The sequence below is a fragment of the Balaenoptera ricei genome, chromosome X (genome assembly GCF_028023285.1).
Source record: "Balaenoptera ricei isolate mBalRic1 chromosome X, mBalRic1.hap2, whole genome shotgun sequence".
In the NCBI taxonomy this organism is placed as follows: domain Eukaryota; kingdom Metazoa; phylum Chordata; class Mammalia; order Artiodactyla; family Balaenopteridae; genus Balaenoptera; species Balaenoptera ricei.
In genome coordinates, this window is record NC_082660.1 from 41,350,130 (window position 1) to 41,372,061 (window position 21,932).

General features: G+C 35.7%; 1 protein-coding gene across 8 annotated transcripts in view; it reads left to right on the forward strand.

Moving 5' to 3' along the window:
* Positions 1-21,932, forward strand: part of KDM6A (lysine demethylase 6A) — a 206,031-nt gene that overhangs the window by 66,208 nt on the left and 117,891 nt on the right. For all 8 annotated transcript variants that reach the window (XM_059909881.1, XM_059909884.1, XM_059909883.1 and 5 more), the window contains exons 3-4: positions 5,397-5,505; positions 14,479-14,528. In XM_059909881.1, coding sequence (XP_059765864.1) covers positions 5,397-5,505; positions 14,479-14,528 — 159 coding nt within the window. The remainder of the gene's footprint in view (positions 1-5,396; positions 5,506-14,478; positions 14,529-21,932) is intronic.

Consider the following 21,932-nt stretch of genomic DNA (forward strand, 5'->3'; position numbering starts at 1 on the left):
AGGTGGGAAAAATATATATGCTTGCATCTGCACAAAATAATCTTGAATATAGTAAGAATTTTTTACATTTGTTGCATCTGGGAAAGGGGACTGGGTGGCTGGGGTTAGGATTGGGAGAGAGACTTTTCACTACATACCCTTTAGAATTGGTGATGTGTAAATTTTAACTTTTCAAAAATAGTAAATGAAATTAAAAAGAGAAGAACGGGAAGTCTGATATATAAGTTCAGGAATGGATGTCATTAAGAATCAATAATACTTAAGATTATCATTTTATGTATGTAACCCTTCATTAAAAAAATGGTGTGTTGAAATTTCAAAAAATGGTTTAGACTCAGGTACTTTCAACCCTTTCAGATTCCTAAGGTATTTTAAAAACAGGCAAAGGCATTGCGAGTGCCTGGAAAGAGGAAGAATTCTGATTTAGGAGGCATATTTCTGGGAAGGATATCAGCTTTAATGATGCAGACATTTTTATGGTTTTGAGGGAGGAGGTCAAGATAGTATGTTTATTTAAAAATTCTGGAAATTCAAAGTGAATAAAATGTAATCATGGAATCAAGTCAGGAGAGATGCATTCACATACACACGTGTGTTTGTGTGTGGTTATGTATTATATATAATATTGCACATTGTGTGCTTATATCCGAGAAGCTCAAGGAATCTTTAAAAACTGCAGCTCAGAATTGTATCCAAAGTAAGAACTCTCCTTTTTACCCCCCACTAAGATACCTTAGTAGTTTATGCTTTAATTCTTTGATATGAGCCAAAGAAAGATGGCCCATTTAATTTTTGGCATATTTAAGTTTTTCTCCTTTCTGATTGAACTGAATTAAACTTGTTTGTAAATTATACCCATTCATTGGTCTGATGTCTGGCACTACCCAAAGTGCAATTAATCTTCTCTCCTAAGTGACAGCTTCTTAACTATTTGAGTAAAGCTAAAGCATCCCTGGTGATTCTTCTCAACTAAACTCAGTTAAAATCATTTTCACATGATAGTTTTTCCATCTTTCACCAAACTTGTAACCTTTATGTTACCACCTGTTAAAATGTGGCACTCAGAACTAAAGATAATTTTGGAGATCTGGTCAGAGCAGACGTTGGTGAGCTGATTATTGGTGTTGATTTGTGTAATATGCTTCATTAATTTGGACCATGAATACATTTTTAGTAGCCCTATTTCATGGATGACATGTTGACCTGTAGTCTGCGTCAATCCCTAATCTTTTGTAAGTAGTCAGCTGCTAAACCATCTTTTATGTCTGTGGCTGTTTTTAAGAATTATGGGCAGGACTGCATGCTTGCTTTTATTATATTCAACCTAAAAGTTTGGTTCATTTAAAATATCAGTGATTTATATCTTAATGGAAATGAGTTTAAATAACTAATAAGATTAATCCTTAGCATCCTGACTTGCAGCTCTTAAGAAATGGAAGTTTAGGACAAAGAAGAGAGGGTTATTCGAGAACCTAAAATAATAACATGACATTGCTTCATTAATTCAAGAAATGTATATTAAGCCCCTATCATGTGATCATGGGTTAGGATATAGCCCTTCCCCTGACGGAGCTTACAGGTGAGGGAGGCAATAAGCATCTGGGAACCTGATAGAAGAGGAAGGGCTTCAGAATGGGAGCCACCAAACTAGGACTGTGTTGAGATTCTGTCTCTGGGCATTCATGGCAGGCATTACAAAGAAAGAAAGAAAGAGAAAAAAAGGAAACCATTTGGGGTATTTAAATCTACATTAGTTTTCTCTACCATTTGTATGTCACCCAACTACTTCAGCTAATCTTTCAAATTGGAAAAAAACCCCACATTTGTTTAGATGTTGCCTATACTTAACAATCCTAAAATAGTAACAACTCATATTTTAGCTAGGGATTGACCAAGTTTATCATAAAAGACTTTAATGCTTAACATAAAAAAACAAATTATTTACATGTCTGTGTTTATGAGCGCTAATCTGTCAAGGTTTAGAAATAGCGGGTAATGATAGTATTACTATTCTGAGATAACTGGTTTTTCAAATAATAAAAACAAAGCAGCTACCGAGCACAAATTATATTGAGCATTGTGGAAAATGGCACTGTAATGGGAGGAAGACATCCAGTCTCTCTACGTAGCTGGGAGAATCTTTACTCTCCTTTGATTCTAGTATTTAATGATTAACTGTTTATTTCCCTTCTCAATGTTTTTTTTTTTTCAAGTAGGTGGTAACGATTATAGATGTGTAAGCCACTAACTATAAACAACTATAGGATTTTAAAGTGATTTTTGTGGAAGATGTTGCTCATCCCCAGTGCAAGATATACCATTATTTTTATAGGTTTTCCATTTATAAAAATAAGAAATTTTGCTTTCTTAATATTTAGCATATGGGTTGAATATTCGTTGAATATTGAATGGGTAAAGAAGATGTGGCACATACATACAATGGAATATTACTCAGCCATAAAAAGAAAGGAAATTGAGTTATTTGGAGTGAGGTGGATGGACCTAGAGACTGTCCTACAGAGTGAAGTAAGTCAGAAAGAGAAAAACAAATACTGTATGCTAACACATATATATGGAATCTTAAAAAAAAAAAAAAAAGAAGGTTCTGAAGAACCTAGGGGCAGGACAGGAATAAAGACGCAGACGTAGAGAATGGATTTGAGGACACGGGGAAGGGGAAGCTGGGACGAAGTGAGAGAGTGGCGTGGACATATATACACTACCAAATGTAAAATAGATAGCTAGTGGGAAGCAGCCACATAGCACAGGGAGATCAGCTCAGTGCTTTGTGTCCACCTAGATGAGTGGGATAGGGAGGGTGGGAGGGAGACGCAAGAGGGAGGAGGTAAAGGGATATATGTTTATGTATAGCTGATTCACTTTGTTATAAAGCAGAAACTAACACACCATGTAAAGCAATTACACTCCAGTAAAGATGTTAAAAAAAAAAGTAACTCTTTTAACAAATGTTTTTGCTTTATAGAAGTTTGCCTGAACTTACATATCGTCTATGTTTAAAACTAGCCTTTTAATGAAACTCATTACTATAAAAACACTGTTTCATTCTAGGTTATTTTATGAGTCAGTAGTATTGGAAAATTGCCCCATTTATTTATTTTCCTTTAAATGCTTTTAAAAAATTGTTAGTATTTGCCTGTATCTAATATCAGTGCTTACCTCAAACACTTCAAATAAATTCATGAAGTTTCACCATGAAATGGTGACACAAGGTGCTTGGAATGTTTATTCTGCCTTTTTGCTCATCTTCATTTTGTTTGGTATTTGGCTCTGTCAGCGTCATTTTTGACCACCAACATTAGTTGGTAGGTTTAGGTACATGCTGGCTTTGTTGGAAATTACTATGAGTCTGTTGATTGAATCTGAGTGTCCATTCTGATTTTTGCCTGGTGTTGTGTTTCGTGATGATCAGAGTTGTGTATAGTACTCACTTTAGATGTGTTCCTTTTTTTAATGGAATATGGAAGATAGGTAATAGATGATCATGGTAGTGGCATCAATGTTTGGTGATAAGAGGAAGTATAGAATGTTGCCATCTTTTTGCTTAGATTATTAAAGAAAATTTATTTGTGTTTGTATCTTGAAATCTTTTTCACCATGAAACTATATTTGCTTGTAAATTTAATGCTAATCAGCCATGAGAAATTATCAGAGAGGAGTAGCAAAAGTTTCTAAATATCTAACTAAGAGTTTAAAAAACAAAGACAATAACTAGCTTTATTTACAATGCCATTATTAGCTTTAAAAAGTCATTTTATTTAGTGTAAAAATTAATAATTGTCATACTGTAGCCCAGTAATTTTATGAATTTCACTGATATTAAAAAGCACTGAAATAAATTATATTTTTGTACTCTAACCATCTGCCAGATAGGATTATATATGACTTAAATAAAGAGGATCTTGAAATTTCTTGCCTCCAAATTATAGTAATTTCTGAGATGTCAGTGTAGCATTCAGGCTCTTTTAATTATAAGGAAGCAGAATGATAAGTTTTCAGTGATTGTGATTTTGTATATATGCACATTTAGATAGCTAAGAGTGGAATAAGAACTGAAAACAGTCCCTTTTAATAACTGTTAGACTTTAAGGATGGTAAAATCATCCCAAAATTCGCCTTGTTTAGGATGGCTTCTCCAAACTTGATAAGTATTTATGTATGTGCTTTGGATAGGTAAATTTTAAAATTTGAAACTCTTCATCAAAGGCTCTATATTTTACAGGAGAGGAAAAATCAAGGCATTTTAAGTGGGTACCATGCCCCACATCACACTTTCTTATCCCATCAAAAGCTCTTGAAGTGGTGGTGAAAGGATTTTTTGATAATGGAAACTATGTTTTGTGGACACCAAACCTGAGAGTGTACTCAGACATTTGAGAAATCATTCCCAGTTTTTCCTTCAGTGATTCCAGGACACAATAACACATAACAACATTGTAGTGTAGATTGTTAGGGAAATTTTGACAAAATTATTGGGGTGCTTGAGACAATCCTGGAAGAGTTGGAGCTTTTTATCTTAACCTAAGTAGAAGGTAGAGAAACAATTATTAAGTACCTGTGGAGTGCTAAGCACTGTGATAAACCCTTAGAGAAGTTTTCTAGTTTTAATCCTTTAATCAGCCCTTTGAGTGTTATTAAAACTGAGAATCAGAGACGATAAGTTCCCCAGGATCTCCTGTAGCTAATGATGACTGGAATTTGTCAGACTCCAGAATCCTGTTCTTTCCATCATTCATTTTTTCCCCCCTGCACTCTTCTGGATTACAAAAAAAGAATGATATTCTTAAAATACTGTTATTTTTTTTCTTCAGGGAACAAACTGAGAGTGAGTGCATATGCATGTATTGGAATGGGGGTAAAATTAGGAATAGAGTTAGAGTTGGTGGGTATGACGTGTATCATAAGAAGATAATTGAAAGACAGTTTATGGTAGTTTAAGTGGGTAGAGGGGATGGTAAAAAGTAGCTCTTCAGTATAAATGGTAGTTATTATTACTCTGGAGATTCTGTGAATTCTCATGTAATTCAATAAAGTTCTTCCCGTTTGTGGAAAAGATTGATATATTTGTTTATGTCAACATGGACCACAGTGAAAATTTAGATTTACAGCTAATGAATAAAGTCATCAGAGTGTTCCTATATTATCTTATTTGGCAAGTATTTCCATTTTATAAGTAGGAAAAGCACTTATGCCATAATTAGTGGTTCTTTTAGTAAGTAGGTATTTTAGGAGAATGCTGCATTGGCTGTATCTGAGGTACAAGTAAAATATATTGATTTCTTGGGTGACTGAATGGAGGATTATATGCATTATCTCAGGAAGGAAATGTATTTTAGGGTTTTGTCTTTTTCTTAAATGTTTGTGTTTTTTATTTCTAGGCTGTTCGCTGCTACGAATCTCTAATCTTAAAAGCTGAAGGAAAAGTGGAGTCTGATTTCTTTTGTCAATTAGGTCACTTCAACCTCTTATTGGAAGATTATCCAAAAGGTAATTTTTTCCCTTTGTAAATTACTGTTTGATTTATATATGTATTCAAAATAACTGTAATTGTACTCTATCGGAGGTATTACCATTTTTACTTCTAAGAAATTGTAAGCTTATGAACATCCTAAACAATGAGAAAAGTGGAGTAGATGGAAGTGGGAAAAGTTCACATGACTCCATGTAAATCAGCAGTAAGTTGACCATTCAGCTAAACTGATAACCACCTACGTGTGTACTACCGTTTTGTTCTGCCTTGTGAAAAATCCTGCTTTTTGAAGGCTCGACTATAGTAGAAAGTGAGCCATTGATGGACACTTTGGAAAAGTAACACAAACTCAGCATTTCTCTTCTTTATCCTTTAACTTCCATTTTAGCTAGGAAATATTTGAATGAAAACCTGATCTGTAGCCATGTTATTGTAAAGGTAAGTAACATAGAGAGATGATCACACATGAGCTAGAGCGTTGGATAAAGCATTTTTTTATTCATTTGAAAAGTTTTTCCTATCGGAAATAAGTAAGTTAAATTATTGAAGGTAGTCCCCCAAGATGTGTCCTTTTTGTGGTACCAAGCTGCTGACTCAGACCATTACTCACTTAGGAAGTTAAAAGCACCCCCCAGTTACCACACCCCTCAATACCAAAGGCAAAGAAAAACTATATTCTTATAATCAATAACATTTTAACTTTTTGATGATAGTAAACATTTTAATGTGGAGTGGATGGACTTATGCTTGTTTTCCACAAATGTATTTAGGTGGGCTGAACAACTGAAATGTTGTTCAGGGCTAGAGTGAAGGATTGTTCGTGTTTAATTATTTTAGGTCAAGTGAATACTTTCCTAATGAAAATACAATTTTACTTTGAGACAGATATGCTATGGGGTTTGAAATTAGGCTTATTCCCCAGCTCATCTCTGTGGTTCAGCTGCATTACTTTTAACAGATTATATAAACATCCCTGAGCTTCTATCTGTAATCTGTAAAACGAGGGGAGGATGTGGTAGCTGCTCAGGGGTTTTGGGATTCCTGTGTGAGACTGGTTAGTACTTAGCAAAGTGACTTCAGGGTAATAGGTATTAACAATTATTTAACAATCTATTAGATATTTTACTTAAAACAGTAACTTATTTAAAGGAAAGGATTATACAAAAGAAATAATACAGAGTTCTGTGCAATCTGATTTTTCAATGCTGCACCTTTTATTTGGAGAGTGCACTAGTTTTAGAGCATATAAACAGAGACCCAGACTTGAAAATTAGGTTTGCATATGTGGCTGTATGTCCTTATTGCTTAGTGGTCATTTAAAATAAATAAATAAATAAATAAATAAATAAATAAGCAAGCTTTTAAAACTTCATTAGCCTATGAATTTAGCTACATTTTCCATTTATAAAATGTTTGGCTGTGAAGGTAATGAAGAATCCAGGGATATTTGTTTTGGAGGTGTTTTTTTCTTTTTTGGAAGGTGTGGTAGGGGGCATGTGGCAAGTAGACAATGTTGGCAAACTAGCTGGTAGGAGTAATCTAGAAAGATGGGAGAAGAGAAGGATAACCCAAGGATTTAAGTCCTTGAAAAGGTGTGCTCTGCGACCCATTTGCTGTTGTGTAGATGAACTGGCCATTGATAATTTATAATAGGAAGCAGAGGAAGGAGAGAATGAATGCAGAGGTATACATTTGTATTTCAGTATATTTTAGTATTTCAAGCTGATGGCTTCTTATTTCCTAGACGAGAGTTGTTGTTTGAATTCATCCTTGAGGCTTTATTGACCACATTCCCACTTAAAAAAAATCCTTTAAAAATACTAATTATTGAACTCTTCCTATCCATTCTCTTCACTGTCTTCCCAGAAGTCCCAAACTAGAGCCAGTCTCTAGTAGCCCCTTCCACACATCATCACCATCATCACCAATTTATGGAGACATTTGTTACCTCAGGCTACTTTCTCCTTTTTTCTTTGGAACCAGTACAAGATGAGAACCTCTAGCCCCAGCCAAATAGATGTTTATTTTTAGAGAACAGATTACAAACCATAACTTACTGGGAAATAAACATAAACCATTCAGTAAACATGTGAGTAGACTGCTCAGATGTATGTATGTGGGGGATTTACTGGCCCTGTTTATTCTGAGGACAGTCCTTTAAATACTGTCCTGAGTCCTCTTGTGCGTGAAATTTTCAGAGTTTGGGGCTCCTTATGAAAAACTGCTTCTACTTTTGGAGTAGAAAATGGTAGAAAATATTTTGTGTGCATTTTGGACTGTGGTTTTTCTGCCCTTATTTCTTACTCTGATCTCATCTATTTCCTGTCTTATATGAATTTCTAAAAATTTCTGATCTGTAGATAGTATACTTTGGTTGTCATTACTGTTATGGATTTATTAATTAAAAATTACCTTTCCTTTCATTTCAGAGGAGTTTGAAGAAAAAGATAAAATGACCTTATAAAACATTTTTTTAGTCTTTCTGGTTGGTAATATGTATGAAGAATTTAAAAAATTTTCCATCACTTGATTTGGTTATTAGGCTTCTAGGAATTTATCCTGAAAATGTAATTGGCTAGAGGATTGCGGGAAAATGGAGGCTGGAGGCTTATTGCACTTAGCCTATTGTTGGTTGGATTCCTCTGCAGTGAGTTTAGCATACAAGATGTTTAGTAAGGAGTACCTTTAGGATCAGCACTGTGGAAGGTGGGAAATGGAACCAGGATTGGACAGAGGGAGAAGTTAAGCTGTGACAGCCTTGGCCAACTCCATGGGGAGCCCCGGAGCTAGAATGGCTATCACAGGTTGGGCCAAGATGACCAGGCCTTTATACTCTATCCATTCCATACTGGACATGGGAAGGAGTGTGACCTCAGGCAAGGTTGCTCTCCTCAGCTTAAGACAACTCACTGCTAGAGGCTCTCTTGTACGCAAGACTGCAAACAGTCCTTCCTTGAAGTGGGATTTGAGTGGTTCTTTATAGTGTCTACCATACCTCCTTTCCACTCCTACCCCCATAGCTAACCTGTCAACCTCAGCTGAACCAAACAGCTGATGGGGCTGTCAGACAGACTGCCTTAAGCCATGGAGATGGTTCTGTGATTTCTCTTCTTTGAGTTGAAGAACAACCTGAGAGACAGAGAACCCTGGGCTGAAGGACAAGTGTATATATTCTTGTGAATATATGTGATGGGTCTCAGGAGCAGTTTAATTAATAGAAATTGTATGTAAATATTTGCGAATATGTATGGCACATTATAGGAGAGAATAGTCATTAAGTTAAGTTGATTGCTTAGAAAATCCGGTAGTAAAGTACCTCAGTACACAGCAAAATTATAAAAAGATAGAAACTCTGAGGTAAGAGACTTGGGGTGCAGATAGTAAAAATTCCAGAAGTAAAAAAATTAGTTGAAGGAGATACAATAATTAATCATTCCTGATATTAGTATGAAAACCTTGACACTTTTACACATAGTTTCTTCATGGTTTGTGGTGAGCTGGAAGTTCTCCCTGAAATTCCACCTGACGATAGATTTTTCTCCCTTTCCTCCTTCCTTCAAGTAATTGGTCATTTGTTGCATTGTCTATCACTTTTGGGCAAAGTAGGTTTTGGTTGTTTTAGTTCCTCAGTAATTATAAATGGCTAGGGCAAGTTACATGCTAAGAGTTGCTTATGTGGAGAAGTCTGAAGTCAGAGTTGGTGAGCTTTTTTTGTCTTTCTATCTTTCTGTGTTTCTTGGGTGGACGACAACACTCCATCCTAGGATATATATAGTATAAGGACATAAAGTGCATGTTTTCCAAAAATAGATCTTGAGTTTGGCTTCTCCAAAAATTGCCTTTTTTTGGATCCTTGCATGGTTCATCTCTTTATTGTCATGGTTGTTGGAACTAAAGGTTGTGATTCTTGTAAGAATCTGCTCTTTGTTTAAAAGTTCTTTCAGATAGTCATTGGGATAGTTTGCATAGTATATATGATACAAATTTACTTTGTGTTGAAATAGTAAAATGAAATGAAAATCTAGAATACTGACATAAACTGGCATGTAATATACATAGAATGAATATGATGTATCTTTCTGAAAGCTGATATAGTTAAGGTGATCATTCATGTGTTTTCATTGCATTTGTAGTCATTGTACCCTCTTTCTCTATATAACTTTATTTAAACGTGTATTTACTGATATAAAAAAATCACTTGTGCCTCCACTCCCTCTCATCATAATTTGGGAATAATTGATTTTGTTCAATCTACTTGTGGCCTAGAATTAGAAAATGCAATTGAGAAAAATAACCCAAGGGAAAAAAATGGTGACCATAACCCAGGTTGTCAGAAGTCCATATCCAGGCAACGAGCAAAAGTTGTAGCTTCAAGAACTAGAGAGCTGGTGGTAGAACACATTGAAGGAATACAAATAAGACAGCTACTTGATGGTTCTTGTAGTAAACCAAATGTGCGATATTAAAAACCTCAAGGAGGGACTTCCCTGGCGGTCCAGTGCTTGAGACTCTGCCCTTCCACTGCAGGGGGCACAGGTTCGATCCCTAGTTGGAGAACTAAGATCTCGCATGCTGCATGGCCAAAAAAATAAAAAAATAAAAATGAAGACCTCGAGGAGTATATTATTTTAATAACGACAAAGAAGTAGTAAGTCTGAGATCTCAGTAGATGTATTAATTTGACTTGAAAACCTCAGTGAAGATGCTGATAGAGGAGTAAAAGGATTCCAGATTTGTTTCTTTGCTTTTCCAACTTCCTGTCTGCTTGTCTCTGTAATCTTAGGAACAAAGGTCTGTTGTGTTGGATACTATCCAGAGGGTTTTTCAAATGTTAATGTGTATTAATGCTACATATAAGAGAAGATGTGTTTTAGGCAGTCATAGATTTGAGAAGGCAGAAAGGTGCTAGGGAGTTAGGCACATCAGTCATTTGTATACAATGAAACAGTTAGTATAAGCTCTCTGAGATCTCATTTATCCCAGGGTATAAATACAACTTTATAGTTTAGCCTCAGATAAAAATAATCAAAGATCTGTTGACCTAATAATAATAATCTTAGGCAGTCACAACTTGTTCTGGCCTAAAGATGACAGTCAGTGCAACTGACAGATTTACTTGTACTTCTTTCCTTTCCTTCCCTTCCATACACATAGACTCACCCGTGAGCAGCTAACCTGCTGCCTATAGTGTTATACGTTGGGCTAGAGATGAAAAGAGAAATGCTGAGTTCTGCCTGCAGTTAGTGCATAGTCTAATATGAGTGTAGATTGAATTTTAAATCTTTTTCTTCCTTGCATTTCTGTTGCATCTTACTCTGAAGGAGACTCCCTTTTTCTGGCAGAAAGTTAAATTTAACTTCCTTCTTATTTGCATTTGTGTTTTTGCTTTTTTGTTTTCTTTTGCATTTAATTTTTTTAGGCCTGGTTACTTTGTTAGTACTCTGCCAGTTTTCTATAATCTTTTAAATTCATTATATTTTTCTCTTTTTTTTTAAGTCTACACAGACTAAATGAGCTTATTTAAAAGCAAAATAAAACTCAAAATTATGAAAAAAGTCTGTCCATAAATAAAGTTGATTCCAACGATTAAAAAGATCTGACCTTTGGAAATTGGTTGATAGAGAGTTGAAATTAATATGTTTGAGCACACCATTCTTGGTTAAGTGGCAAAAGAAAACGACAGTCTTGCCTGAAGTACTGTTAAAAAAGATTTCCTAGTGGGATGAACAAGGACTTCTTTTTTTTGTTTTTAAATGGTGGAATCCTGAATGAGTGTTGTCGTTTTTTTTTAGCAAGTGATTTTGTAAATTTATTTATTTTATTTATTTATTTTTGGCTGTGTTGGGTCTTCGTTTCTGTGCGAGGGCTTTTTCTAGTTGCGGCAAGCGGGGGCCACTCTTCATCGCGGTGCGCGGGCCTTTCACTGCCGTGGCCTCTCTTGTTGCCGGGCACAAGCTCCAGACGCACAGGCTCAGTGGTTGTGGCTCATGGGCCTAGTTGCTCTGCAGCATGTGGGGTCTTCCCAGACCAGGGCTCGAACCCGCGTCCCCTGCATTAGCAGGCAGATTCTCAACCACTGCGCCACCAGGGAAGCCCCCAACAAGGACTTCTTGAGCCAGTAAATAACTCAGGGATCTCAAAGTGAAGATTAGGTGATTTAGGGAAGGAAAAGCCCATTAGACTAGACGTATGGTACAGTCCTGAAACCGGTTTTAAGCATTATAAGTATGTCCAAATAAATGATTTCCCTCATTCTCTATTAAGGACTTAAGGAAAATCTAGTTACAGTGGAGTAGGAATTTATTTTCACAATAGGTAACTGACTTAAAGATTGGAAATAAGGGCTGTGCTTTGGTTAAAAGGATTTCATTAGAGAGACTCTGGTGATGGGTACTTGTAGAGTTTTAATGATTTATTTGGATTAGGAAACATGTTAAATATGTTAAGGTCTTTCTTAAAATATAGGATCCTAGGCCTTAATGGAATAAAGTATAATTGTTGAGAAATGTGTAAATGAATGGAAAGGTAACAAATGCTCATTGAAGTGTCTCATTTACAAATCTGTGCTTGAAATTTGGAGCATTTACTTTTGTGACTTTGAATTTGAGGGCTTGTGTTTATTTCTCAGTTCATCATATTGTAGTATGGATGCCATGTTTCTCCCAATTGATAATCACATAGGCTTCTTGTACCTCGGTTTCAGTTACATCATACTGTCTGTTTAAGGGCTCTTCAAATTCTAAAATGGGAATTTTTTGAAGTCATGTAATATATATTGTTATTCAGGTTATTGGAAACATACCCTTCAAGTTTGTTGAAATTCCCGCTAAAAGGGCAGTCCAGGCTTGGTATGGTGATTTCACAAAATTGTCAGGGACCCTGGCTTGTCTTGGTTAGGAGGCACAAATATCAAAGACTTGATTCTAGCTTAAACAATAAGGAGATTTATTCTCTCATATAATTGGAAGTTCATAGGTGAGTTGTGCACTAGATATAGTTCGAAGTCTAGAAGTATCCAGTACGTTCCATCTGTTTCTGCTGCTATCTCCTATGGGCTTCATCTTAAGAATAGTTCCCCTTGTGGTGGCAGTTGGTGATATATGCTTCCTTGTTCACATCAGGCAGTAGAGAGAGAACACCTTTTCCATGACTGTTCTCTATAAATCAGTCAAACCTTATTTGACTATTCTGTTCTGTCTAGCTTGGTAAGTTGGTTTGCTTTTCTTTTTAGAAAACCATTAATCAGTGATCTTTATGAGCTAGCTACATTCATGTATGAAGAACTAGAAAACAGAAGATGGCTTGAAATCACCTCTTCCTCAAAACTGGAAAAATTACAGTCTAAATGTCCTTCCAGTGATAGGTTGGTTGGCATCATCTTTGTGCAAAAAAGATGAACATTATTCAAATAAGTTACTTGTTCAGATACGTGATGATGTTTTTGGGGGATGCTTCTCTAATTTGAACATATTCAGGAAGTTCTCTATGTGGTATTCTATATGGTATTCGTTTTGGCTGCTTACTGATAAACAGTATGAGAACATTATACCTGGAGTTTTAGAAAATGTTAATTTCCACCCTCCCTATTTTTTTCAGTATAAAGTTTTTTTTACACGTGTTGAAAATCTTATTTGAAAATATGTTACTCTTTTTAAAAATTGAGGTATAATTGATATATAACTATTAGTTTCAGGTGTATAACATAATGATTTGATGTTTGCATATATTGTGGAATGATCATAGTAAGTCTAGTTAACATCTGTCACCATACATAGTTACAGTTTTTTTTCTTGTGATGAGAACTTTTAAGATTTACTCTTAGCAGCTTTCAAATATGCAATACAGTATTATTAATTATAGTCATCATGCTGCACATTACACCCCCGTGACTTATTTATTGCTCTTGAGTTTTTTAAAAAAGGCTCTACCAATTCTAATGTGCATGTATAACCTTTACTTTACTTTGTTACTGCCTTCCCCTCACTGAGTTTTTGGATTGACAAGCGCTACAGTTGACTGTTCAACAACACGGGTTTGAGCCTTGCAGGTCCTCTTATATGTGGGATTTTTTCAGTACATATATGTACTACTATTTTTATCATCCGTGGATGTGGAATCCGTGCGCACGCAGGGCCGACTATGGGATCTGATCATAGTGGATTTTGGTATCTATGGCGGGTCCTGGGACCAATCCACTGCAGATACTGAGGGACGACTGTACTTTAATTTTTTCCAGAGCCTGTTATACCTTGAGATGGATTTAGGGGTATGGGATGCCCTATTTTGGAATTGAGTTGGAGTTTGGGGTAAGATAATTGTGGGCTGGGTTTTTGTTTTTTGATTGTATGAAAGGAAGCAGCACAAAAGGAATACGGTTGACCCTTGAACAACAGGGGTTTGAACTTCGCAGGTCCACTTACACATGGAATTTTTTCAGTAGTAAATACTATAGCACTACATGATCTGTGGTCGGTTGAATCCGAGGATACAGAACTGCGGATACAGAGAGCCGTCGATAAGTTATACTTGGCTTTTCTACTATGCGGAGGTCAGTGCCCCTTATGTCTGTGTTGTTCAAGAGTCAACTGTAGTTCCTTTGCTCTTTGAGGTGGTTGAGCTCTTAGTCATTTTTGGAAGTGAGATCCCTTGTTAGAACAAATGACCCATCACATTCTGGAGTATTAATCCATTTATCAGATTTGGTCTCTGAGGAAGGTCAAGTTGATTCAAGAGGTTGCCCAGATTCTGTTCAAGTGCAGGTCTGAAATGTGACCATGGTTTTACTTCCTTGAACTCCTATATATTTGACATTTGTTACCATGTCTGACTATGAGTAGGGACGCCCCAGAGTTTAAATTGTTTGGTTTTAAATATCACTGTCTGCTGGGAGGTGGGTATGATGGGAATTTTGTTGTAATGTTTCTTAAAACTTGTTAATTGATTTTGAAATGGGACATAATTGTGACTCATGCTTCTTTTCCTTCTTTAAGCATTATCTGCATACCAGAGGTACTACAGTTTACAATCTGACTACTGGAAGGTTAGTGCACATTTGCATGCCCCTTCCCTTCCCCTCTTCCCCTCTTCCCCTCTTCCCCTTCCCTTCCCTTCCCTTCCCTTCCCCTCCTTTCCCCTCTTCCCTCCCCTCCTCTTCCCTTCCCTTCCCTTCTCTTCTCTGGCAGATTACTGCTGTTTATACTCAAAACGAATTGTGCTCTTGCTTTTTTGTTTGTTTGTTTTGTTAATTGAAAATATTACTTCTAGGCAAAAGGGATTGGCAAGGGAAAAATGAGTGTTCTTCATTTGTGCTGTCTTGTATGATCAACTTGTATTTTGTTAAAAGAATTAGATTATTCTGACACAGTTTATTGGCCAAAGATGATCCAAAGTGTGGAAGTTAAAGCCATTAAAATCAAATGGCAACAAAATGATTCTTCAGTTTTCTTAAGTTGGTACCTAGGAATAAAAGAAGTCTGAAGATGGGTGTATCAGGCTGAAAAGGGAAGGCATAAATGAAAATCTTTATTGGTATAGTCTGTCTGTGATTGGAGCTCTGAGGACAGCTGAACCTAACCATTTTTTAAAAGACCAATACCTAAATGAAGAACTGTGCACAGCAATGAATCATCTATTTTCTTAGTTTAAGCAGTGCATAAAGTTACCTGGACAGGTTAATCTTTCACATCATGTTTACTTTGAAGTATAAGTTTACTGACCAGTGGGGTTTCTTTATCTGAATTGCCATTTCATATTTTTAAGGTGGATTTTATTTTTTCTATTGCCTAATTTATGTTTCTTTTTGATATGTAGAAGTTTTAAAAGTATATTTTGGTAATTTAAAAAAGTATATTGAAAATGTCTTTTCTAGTCTATGGCTTTTCTTCTTTTTAAAGCTTATTGAAGTATAATTAAATACCATAAAATTCAACTTCTTTATGCCATTCAGTGACTTCTAGTAAATTTCCAGAGTTGTGCAACCATAACCAAAGTCTTATTTTAGGACATGTCTATCTCACCGTAATGAAACCTCATGCCCAACCCCTGGAGAGTACTAATCTACTTTCTGTCTCTGTGTATTTGTATTTTCTGGGTATTTCATATAAATGGAATCATATAATATGTAGTCTTTTGTGACTGACTTCTTTCACTAAGCATATATTTTTAAGGTCGATCCATGTGTATTAATACTTTATTCCTTTTTATTATCTAATAATATTCCATTGTGTGGTTATACCATATTTTATTTATCCATTCATCAGTTGAGCATTTTAGTTGTCTCCACTTTTTGGCTATTGTGAATAATGCTCCTGTGAACATCTGTATACAAGTTTTTGTGTGGACATATAGTTTCAGTTCTCTTCGGTAAATAACCAGGAGTGGAATTGCCAGGTTGTAAAGTAAATCTATGTTTAACATTTTGAGAAACTGCCAGAATTGTTTTCCAGGGTGGCTGTAACATTTTACATTCTCACCAGCAGTGTATGAGGGTTCCAGTTTCTCCATATCCTCATTATTATAGTTTTTATTTGCATTTTCCTAATGACTGATGTTGAGCACTGTTTAATGACCACATTAGCTATTTGTGTATATTATTTGGTGAAATGCCTCTGTAAACCCTTTGCTGATTTTTAAATTTGTTTTTTAAAAAATTAGTGTGTTGGGACTTCCCTGGCGGTTCAGTGTTTAAGACTCCACGCTGCCAATGCAGGGTGCGTGGGTTTGATCCCTGATCTGGGAACTAAGATCCCACATGCTGCGCGGCGTGGCTGAAAACTTTAAAAAAAAAAAAAATAAAATAAAATAAAAATTGGTGTGTTGTAAGAGTTCTTTATACATTCCGGATACAACCCCTTATCGGATATATAATTTGCAAATATTTTCTCAAAGTCTGTGGCTAATATTTTCATTTTCTTGATAGTATAGTTTGAAGTGCAAAAATTAAAAATTTTGATGACATCCAATTTCTCAACTGTTTCTTTCATTGCTTGGGCTTTTGGTTTTGTAGCTAAGAAATCTTTGCCTAATCCAGTGTCATGGTGATTTCTTCCATTGTTTATTCTATCAGTTGCTTCAGTACAGATAGTACTGCAGTAAATAGTAAAAGTGTCTTTTTGTTAGTGTTCTTTGGTATAGATTCCTTGATGAGTGGGATTGCTGGGTCTAGTGGTGTGAACCACTCCTTTGGGAGCTCTTGTTTCCCCTTGGTCTTAACCAAGAAAGTTTATGTCAGCAGGCTTTTTTGTGAAATCTGATAGGTGAGAAATGGTGTCTTATTGTTGTTTTAACTTGCATTTTCTTAATTGAATTTTTAATTGAAATTTAAAGACTTTGTGTTTCCTTTTCTTTAAAATATTTGTTCATTTCTCTTCAGTTGGGCCATTGTTTTCTTTCTGTTTTGTATAGCCATATTTTATGTATGATCTATATTTATCCTTTGTGATAAAAATTGCAGTTTTCATTTATTGTTTTATTTTGCTTTTGTGTGCTTGTTTTTGTCCATGCAGAAGTTATTTCTATGTAGTCAAATTTATCAGTCTTTTTCTAAATTGCACCTGCATTTTGAATCATAGGATAGTTTTTTCCTCACTCCCAGGTGTTAGAGAAATTCATCCACATTTTCTTTTAGTACTTGAATGGTTTTAGTTTTTAATTTAAATCTCTCATCCATTTGGGATTTATCCCTGATTTATAGTGTGAGGAACATCTAAGTTTATTCTTTGCCTATGGCTAATTATCCCAACATAATATATTGTTAAAAAATTCATTTTTTTCATACTAATTTGAGATGTTGCCTTAGTTGTATGCTAAATTTTCATATGCAGTTTTGTCTACTTACATTTTCTGTGGTCTGTTTCATTAGTCTGTTCATGAATTAATACTATACTATTTTACTTATAGAGGTTTTGCAATAGGTTTACACTACATATACAGTATGTATATGGTAGTGCTGTGGCACCATTTCCCCATTGTTCTTGTTTCTAGAGTTTCCCTGGCTGTCCTTTCTTTGTTGCTTGTTTTTCCAAATAAACGAATTAACTCCACAAAAACAGCTGATGATTTTTTCTCTCCGGCTTTTTTGAAGTATTATTTACATTATTTTAAGTGTTCAAGTTTGCTGCATTATGGCAATTTATATGGGGTTGTGTAATCATTACTGCAATTAAGATATAGAATGTTTCTATCACTCAAAGTGTTCCATTGTCCCCCTTTACAGTTGATTCCCATTCTTGACCCCTGGTCCCAGGCAACCAGTTATTTGTGTATGTTTCTGGGTCTCTAATTTTGCCGTTCCTAGAATGTCACACACCTGGATTCAAATAGCATGTATTTTTTTGTTTTAATTTAGCATACTGTTTTTGAGATTCATCCATGTTCTTGTGTGTATCAGTATTGTGTTCCTTTTCATTGTTATGTAGTATCTCATAGAACGATTATACCACAATTAATTTTCCCATTTATTAGTTGACAGACATTAGGGTTGTGTCCAGCTTTTGATAAACATGAATGAAGTGCTGTGAACATTATTTGTTTTTGTGTAGACATAGGTTTTCACTTCTCTTGGTATAGATACCTAGGATTTGGAAATGCTGGGTCACATTGCAGTTGTAGAGTTAACTGCCACACTTTTCCAAAGTGGCTGTACCATTTCACATTCTTACTAGCAATATATGAGATTCTCAATTGTTCTACATCTTGGATATCACTCGGTATTGTCAATCTTTTTAACTTCAGCCATTCTAGTAAGTAAGTAGTGGTTTTTCATTTTGGTTTTATCTGCGTTTCCCCAATGATAGTGATGTTGAGCATCTTGTATGTGCTATTGGCCTTTCATGTACCTTTTGTTATTATCTGTTCACATCTTTTGCTTGTTTTTAACTTCTTTTTGTGTATTATTAATTGAGTTGCATGGGCTCTTTGTGTATTCCCTTTGTCAGATATGTTTTGCAAATACTTTTTCACAGTTTCTGGCTTGCTTTTTGTTTTCTTAATTGTGCCTTTTTACGAGCAAATATTTATAATTTTGATGAAGTCCATTTAATAATTTTTTTCTTTTATAGCTTGTGGTTTTTGTGTTCTGCTAAGAAGTCTTTGCCTACCTGAAGATCATAAAGATTTCCTCAGCCTTTTTCCCCTAGGAGCTCTATAATCACATTTCTTAAATTTTGGTTTATGATACATTTCAGGTTGTTCATGATGTGAGATGAGCATCAGTGTTCTTCCCCACCCCTTGAACACATATCCAGTTGTTCTAGCATCATTCATTGGAAAGACTGTCCTTTCAAATTTGATTTACTATTTCCTCTTTGATAAAAATCAGTTGACCATTTAGTTTTGTGTCTATTGCTAGATCCTCTGTTATATTCCTGTTACGTTATGTTCTATATGTCTATTTTTTCTTCTTTTTTCCTTTTTCTTTTCTTAACATCTTTATTGGAGTATAATTGCTTTACAATGGTCTCTAAGTTTCTGCTTTATAACAAAGTGAATCAGCTATGCATATACATATATCCCCATATCTCCTCCCTCTCGCGTCTCCCTCCCACCCACCTTTTCCCACACTTCTAGCTGGTCACAAAGCACCGAGCTGATCTCCCTGTGCTATGTGGCTGCTTCCCACTAGCTATCTGTTTTACATTTGGTAGTGTATATATGTCCATGCCACTCTCTCACTTCGTCCCAGCTTCCCCTTCCCCTTCCCCGTGTCCTCAAGTCCATTCTCTACGTCTGCATCTTTATTCCTGTCCTGCCCCTAGGTTCTTCAGAACCTTCTTTTTTTTGTTTTTAAGATTCTATATATATGTGTTAGCATATGGTATTTGTTTTTCTCTTTCTGACTTACTTCACTCTGTAGGACAGTCTCTAGGTCCATCCACCTCACTCTAAATAACTCAATTTCGTTCCTTTTTATGGCTGAGTAATATTCCATTGTATATATGTGTCACATCTTCTTTATCCATTCATCTGTCGATGGACACTTAGGTTGCTTCCACGTCCTGACTATTGTAAATAGAGCTGCAATGAACATTGTGGTACATGACTCTTTTTGAATTATGGTTTTCTCAGGGTATATGCCCAGTAGTGGGATTGCTGGGTCGTATGGTAGTTCTATGTTTAGTTTTTTAAGGAACCTCCATACTGTTCTCCATAGTGGCTGTATCAGTTTACATTCCCACCAACAATGCAAGAGGGTTTCCTTTTCTCCACACCGTCTCCAGCATTTATTGTTTGTAGATATTTTGATGATGGCCATTCTGACTGGTGTGAGGTGATACCTCATTGTAATTTTAATTTGCATTTCTCTAATGATGAGTGATGTTGAGCATCCTTTCATGTGTTTGTTGGCAATCTGTGTATCTTCTTTGGACAAATGTCTCTTTAGGTCTTCTGCCCATTTTTGGATTGGGTTGTTTGTTTTTTTGATATTGAGCTGCATGAGCTGCTTGTAAATTTTGGAGATTAATCCTTTGTCAGTTGCTTCATTTGCAAATATTTTCTCCCATTCTGAGGGTTGTCTTTTCATCTTGTTTCTGGTTTCTTTTGCTGTGCAAAAGCTTTTAAGTTTCATTAGGTCCCATTTGTTTATTTTTGTTTTTATTTCCATTTCTCTAGGAGGTGGGTCAAAAAGGATCTTGCTGTGATTTATGTCATAGAGTTTTCTATGTTTTCCTCTAAGAGCTTTATAGTGTCTGGCCTTACACTTAGGTCTTTAATCCATTTTGAGTTTATTTTTGTGTATGGTGTTAGGGAGTGTTCTAATTTCATTCTTTTACATGTAGCTGTCCAGTTTTCCGAGCACCGCTTACTGAAGAGGCTGTCTTTTCTCCATTGTATATTCTTACCTCCTTTATCAAAGATAAGGTGACCATATGTGTGTGGGTTTATCTCTGGGCTTTCTGTCCTGTTCCATTGATCTATATTTCTGTTTTTGTGCCAGTACCATAACTGTTTTGATTACTGTAGCTTTGTAGTATAGTCTGAAGGCTGGGAGCCTGATTCCTCCAGCTCCGTTTTTCTTTCTCAAGATCGCTTTGGCTCTTTGGGGTCTTCTGTGTTTCCATACAAATTGTGAATTTTTTTGTTCTAGTTCTGTGAAAAATGCCTTTGGTAGTTTGATAGGGATTGCATTGAATCTGTAGATTGCTTTGGGTACTATAGTCATTTTCACAGTGTTGATTCTTCCAATCCAAGAACATGGTATATCTCTCCATCTGTTTGTATCATTTTAAATTTCTTTCATCAGTGTGTTATAGTTTTCTGCATACAGGTCTTTTGTCTCCTTAGGTAGGTTTATTCCTAGGTATTTTATTCTGTTTGTTGCAGTGGTAAATGGGAGTGTTTCCTTAATTTCTGTTTCAGATTTTTCATCATTAGTGTATAGGAATGCATGCGAATTAATTTTGTATCCTGTTACTTTACCAAATTCATTGATTACCTCTAGTAGTTTTCTGCTGGAGTTTTTAGGATTCTCTATGTATAGTATCATGTCATCTGCCAACAGTGACAGCTTTACTTCTTCTTTGCTGATTTGGATTCCTTTTATTTCTTTCTCTTCTGTGATTGCTGTGGCTAAAACTTCCAAAACTATGTTGAATAATGGTGGTGAGAATGGACAACCTTGTCTTCTTCCTGATCTTAGAGGAAATGGTCTCAGTTTTTCACCATTGAGAATGAGGTTGGCTGTGGGTTTGTCATATATGGCCTTTATTATGTTGAGGTCTAAGTTCCCTCTTTGCCTACTTTCTGGAAGGTTTTTATCATAAATGGGTATTGAATTTTGTCAAAAGCTTTTTCTGCATTGATTGAGATGATCGTATGGTTTTTCTCCTTCAGTTTGTTAATATGGTTTATCACATTGATTGATTTGCGTACGTTGAATCCTTGCATTCCTGGGATAAACCCCACTTGATCATGGTGTGTGATCCTTTTAATCTGCTGTTGGATTCTGTTTGCTAGTATTTTGTTGAGAATTTTTGCATCTGTGTTCATCAGTGATATTGGCCTATAGTTTTCTTTCTTTGTGACATCTTTGTCTGGTTTTGGTATCAGGGTGATGGTGGCCTCGTAGAATGAGTTTGGGAGTCTTCCCCCCTCTGCTATATTTTGGAAGAGGTGAGAAGGACAGGTGTTAGCTCTTCTCTAAATGTTTGATAGGATTCGCCTGTGAAGCCATCTGGTCCTGGGCTTTTGTTTGTTGGAAGATTTTTAATCACAGTCTCAATTTCAGTGCTTGTGATTGGTCTGTTTATATTTTCTATTTCTTCCTGTTTCCATCTCAGGAGGTTGTGCTTTTCGAAGACTTTGTCCATTTCTTCCAGGTTGTCCAATTTATTGGCATATGGTTGCTTGTAGTAATCTCTCATGATCCTTTGTATTTCTGCGGTGTCAGTTGTTACTTCTCCTTTTTCATTTCTAATTCTGTTGATGTGAGTCCTTGCCCTTTTTT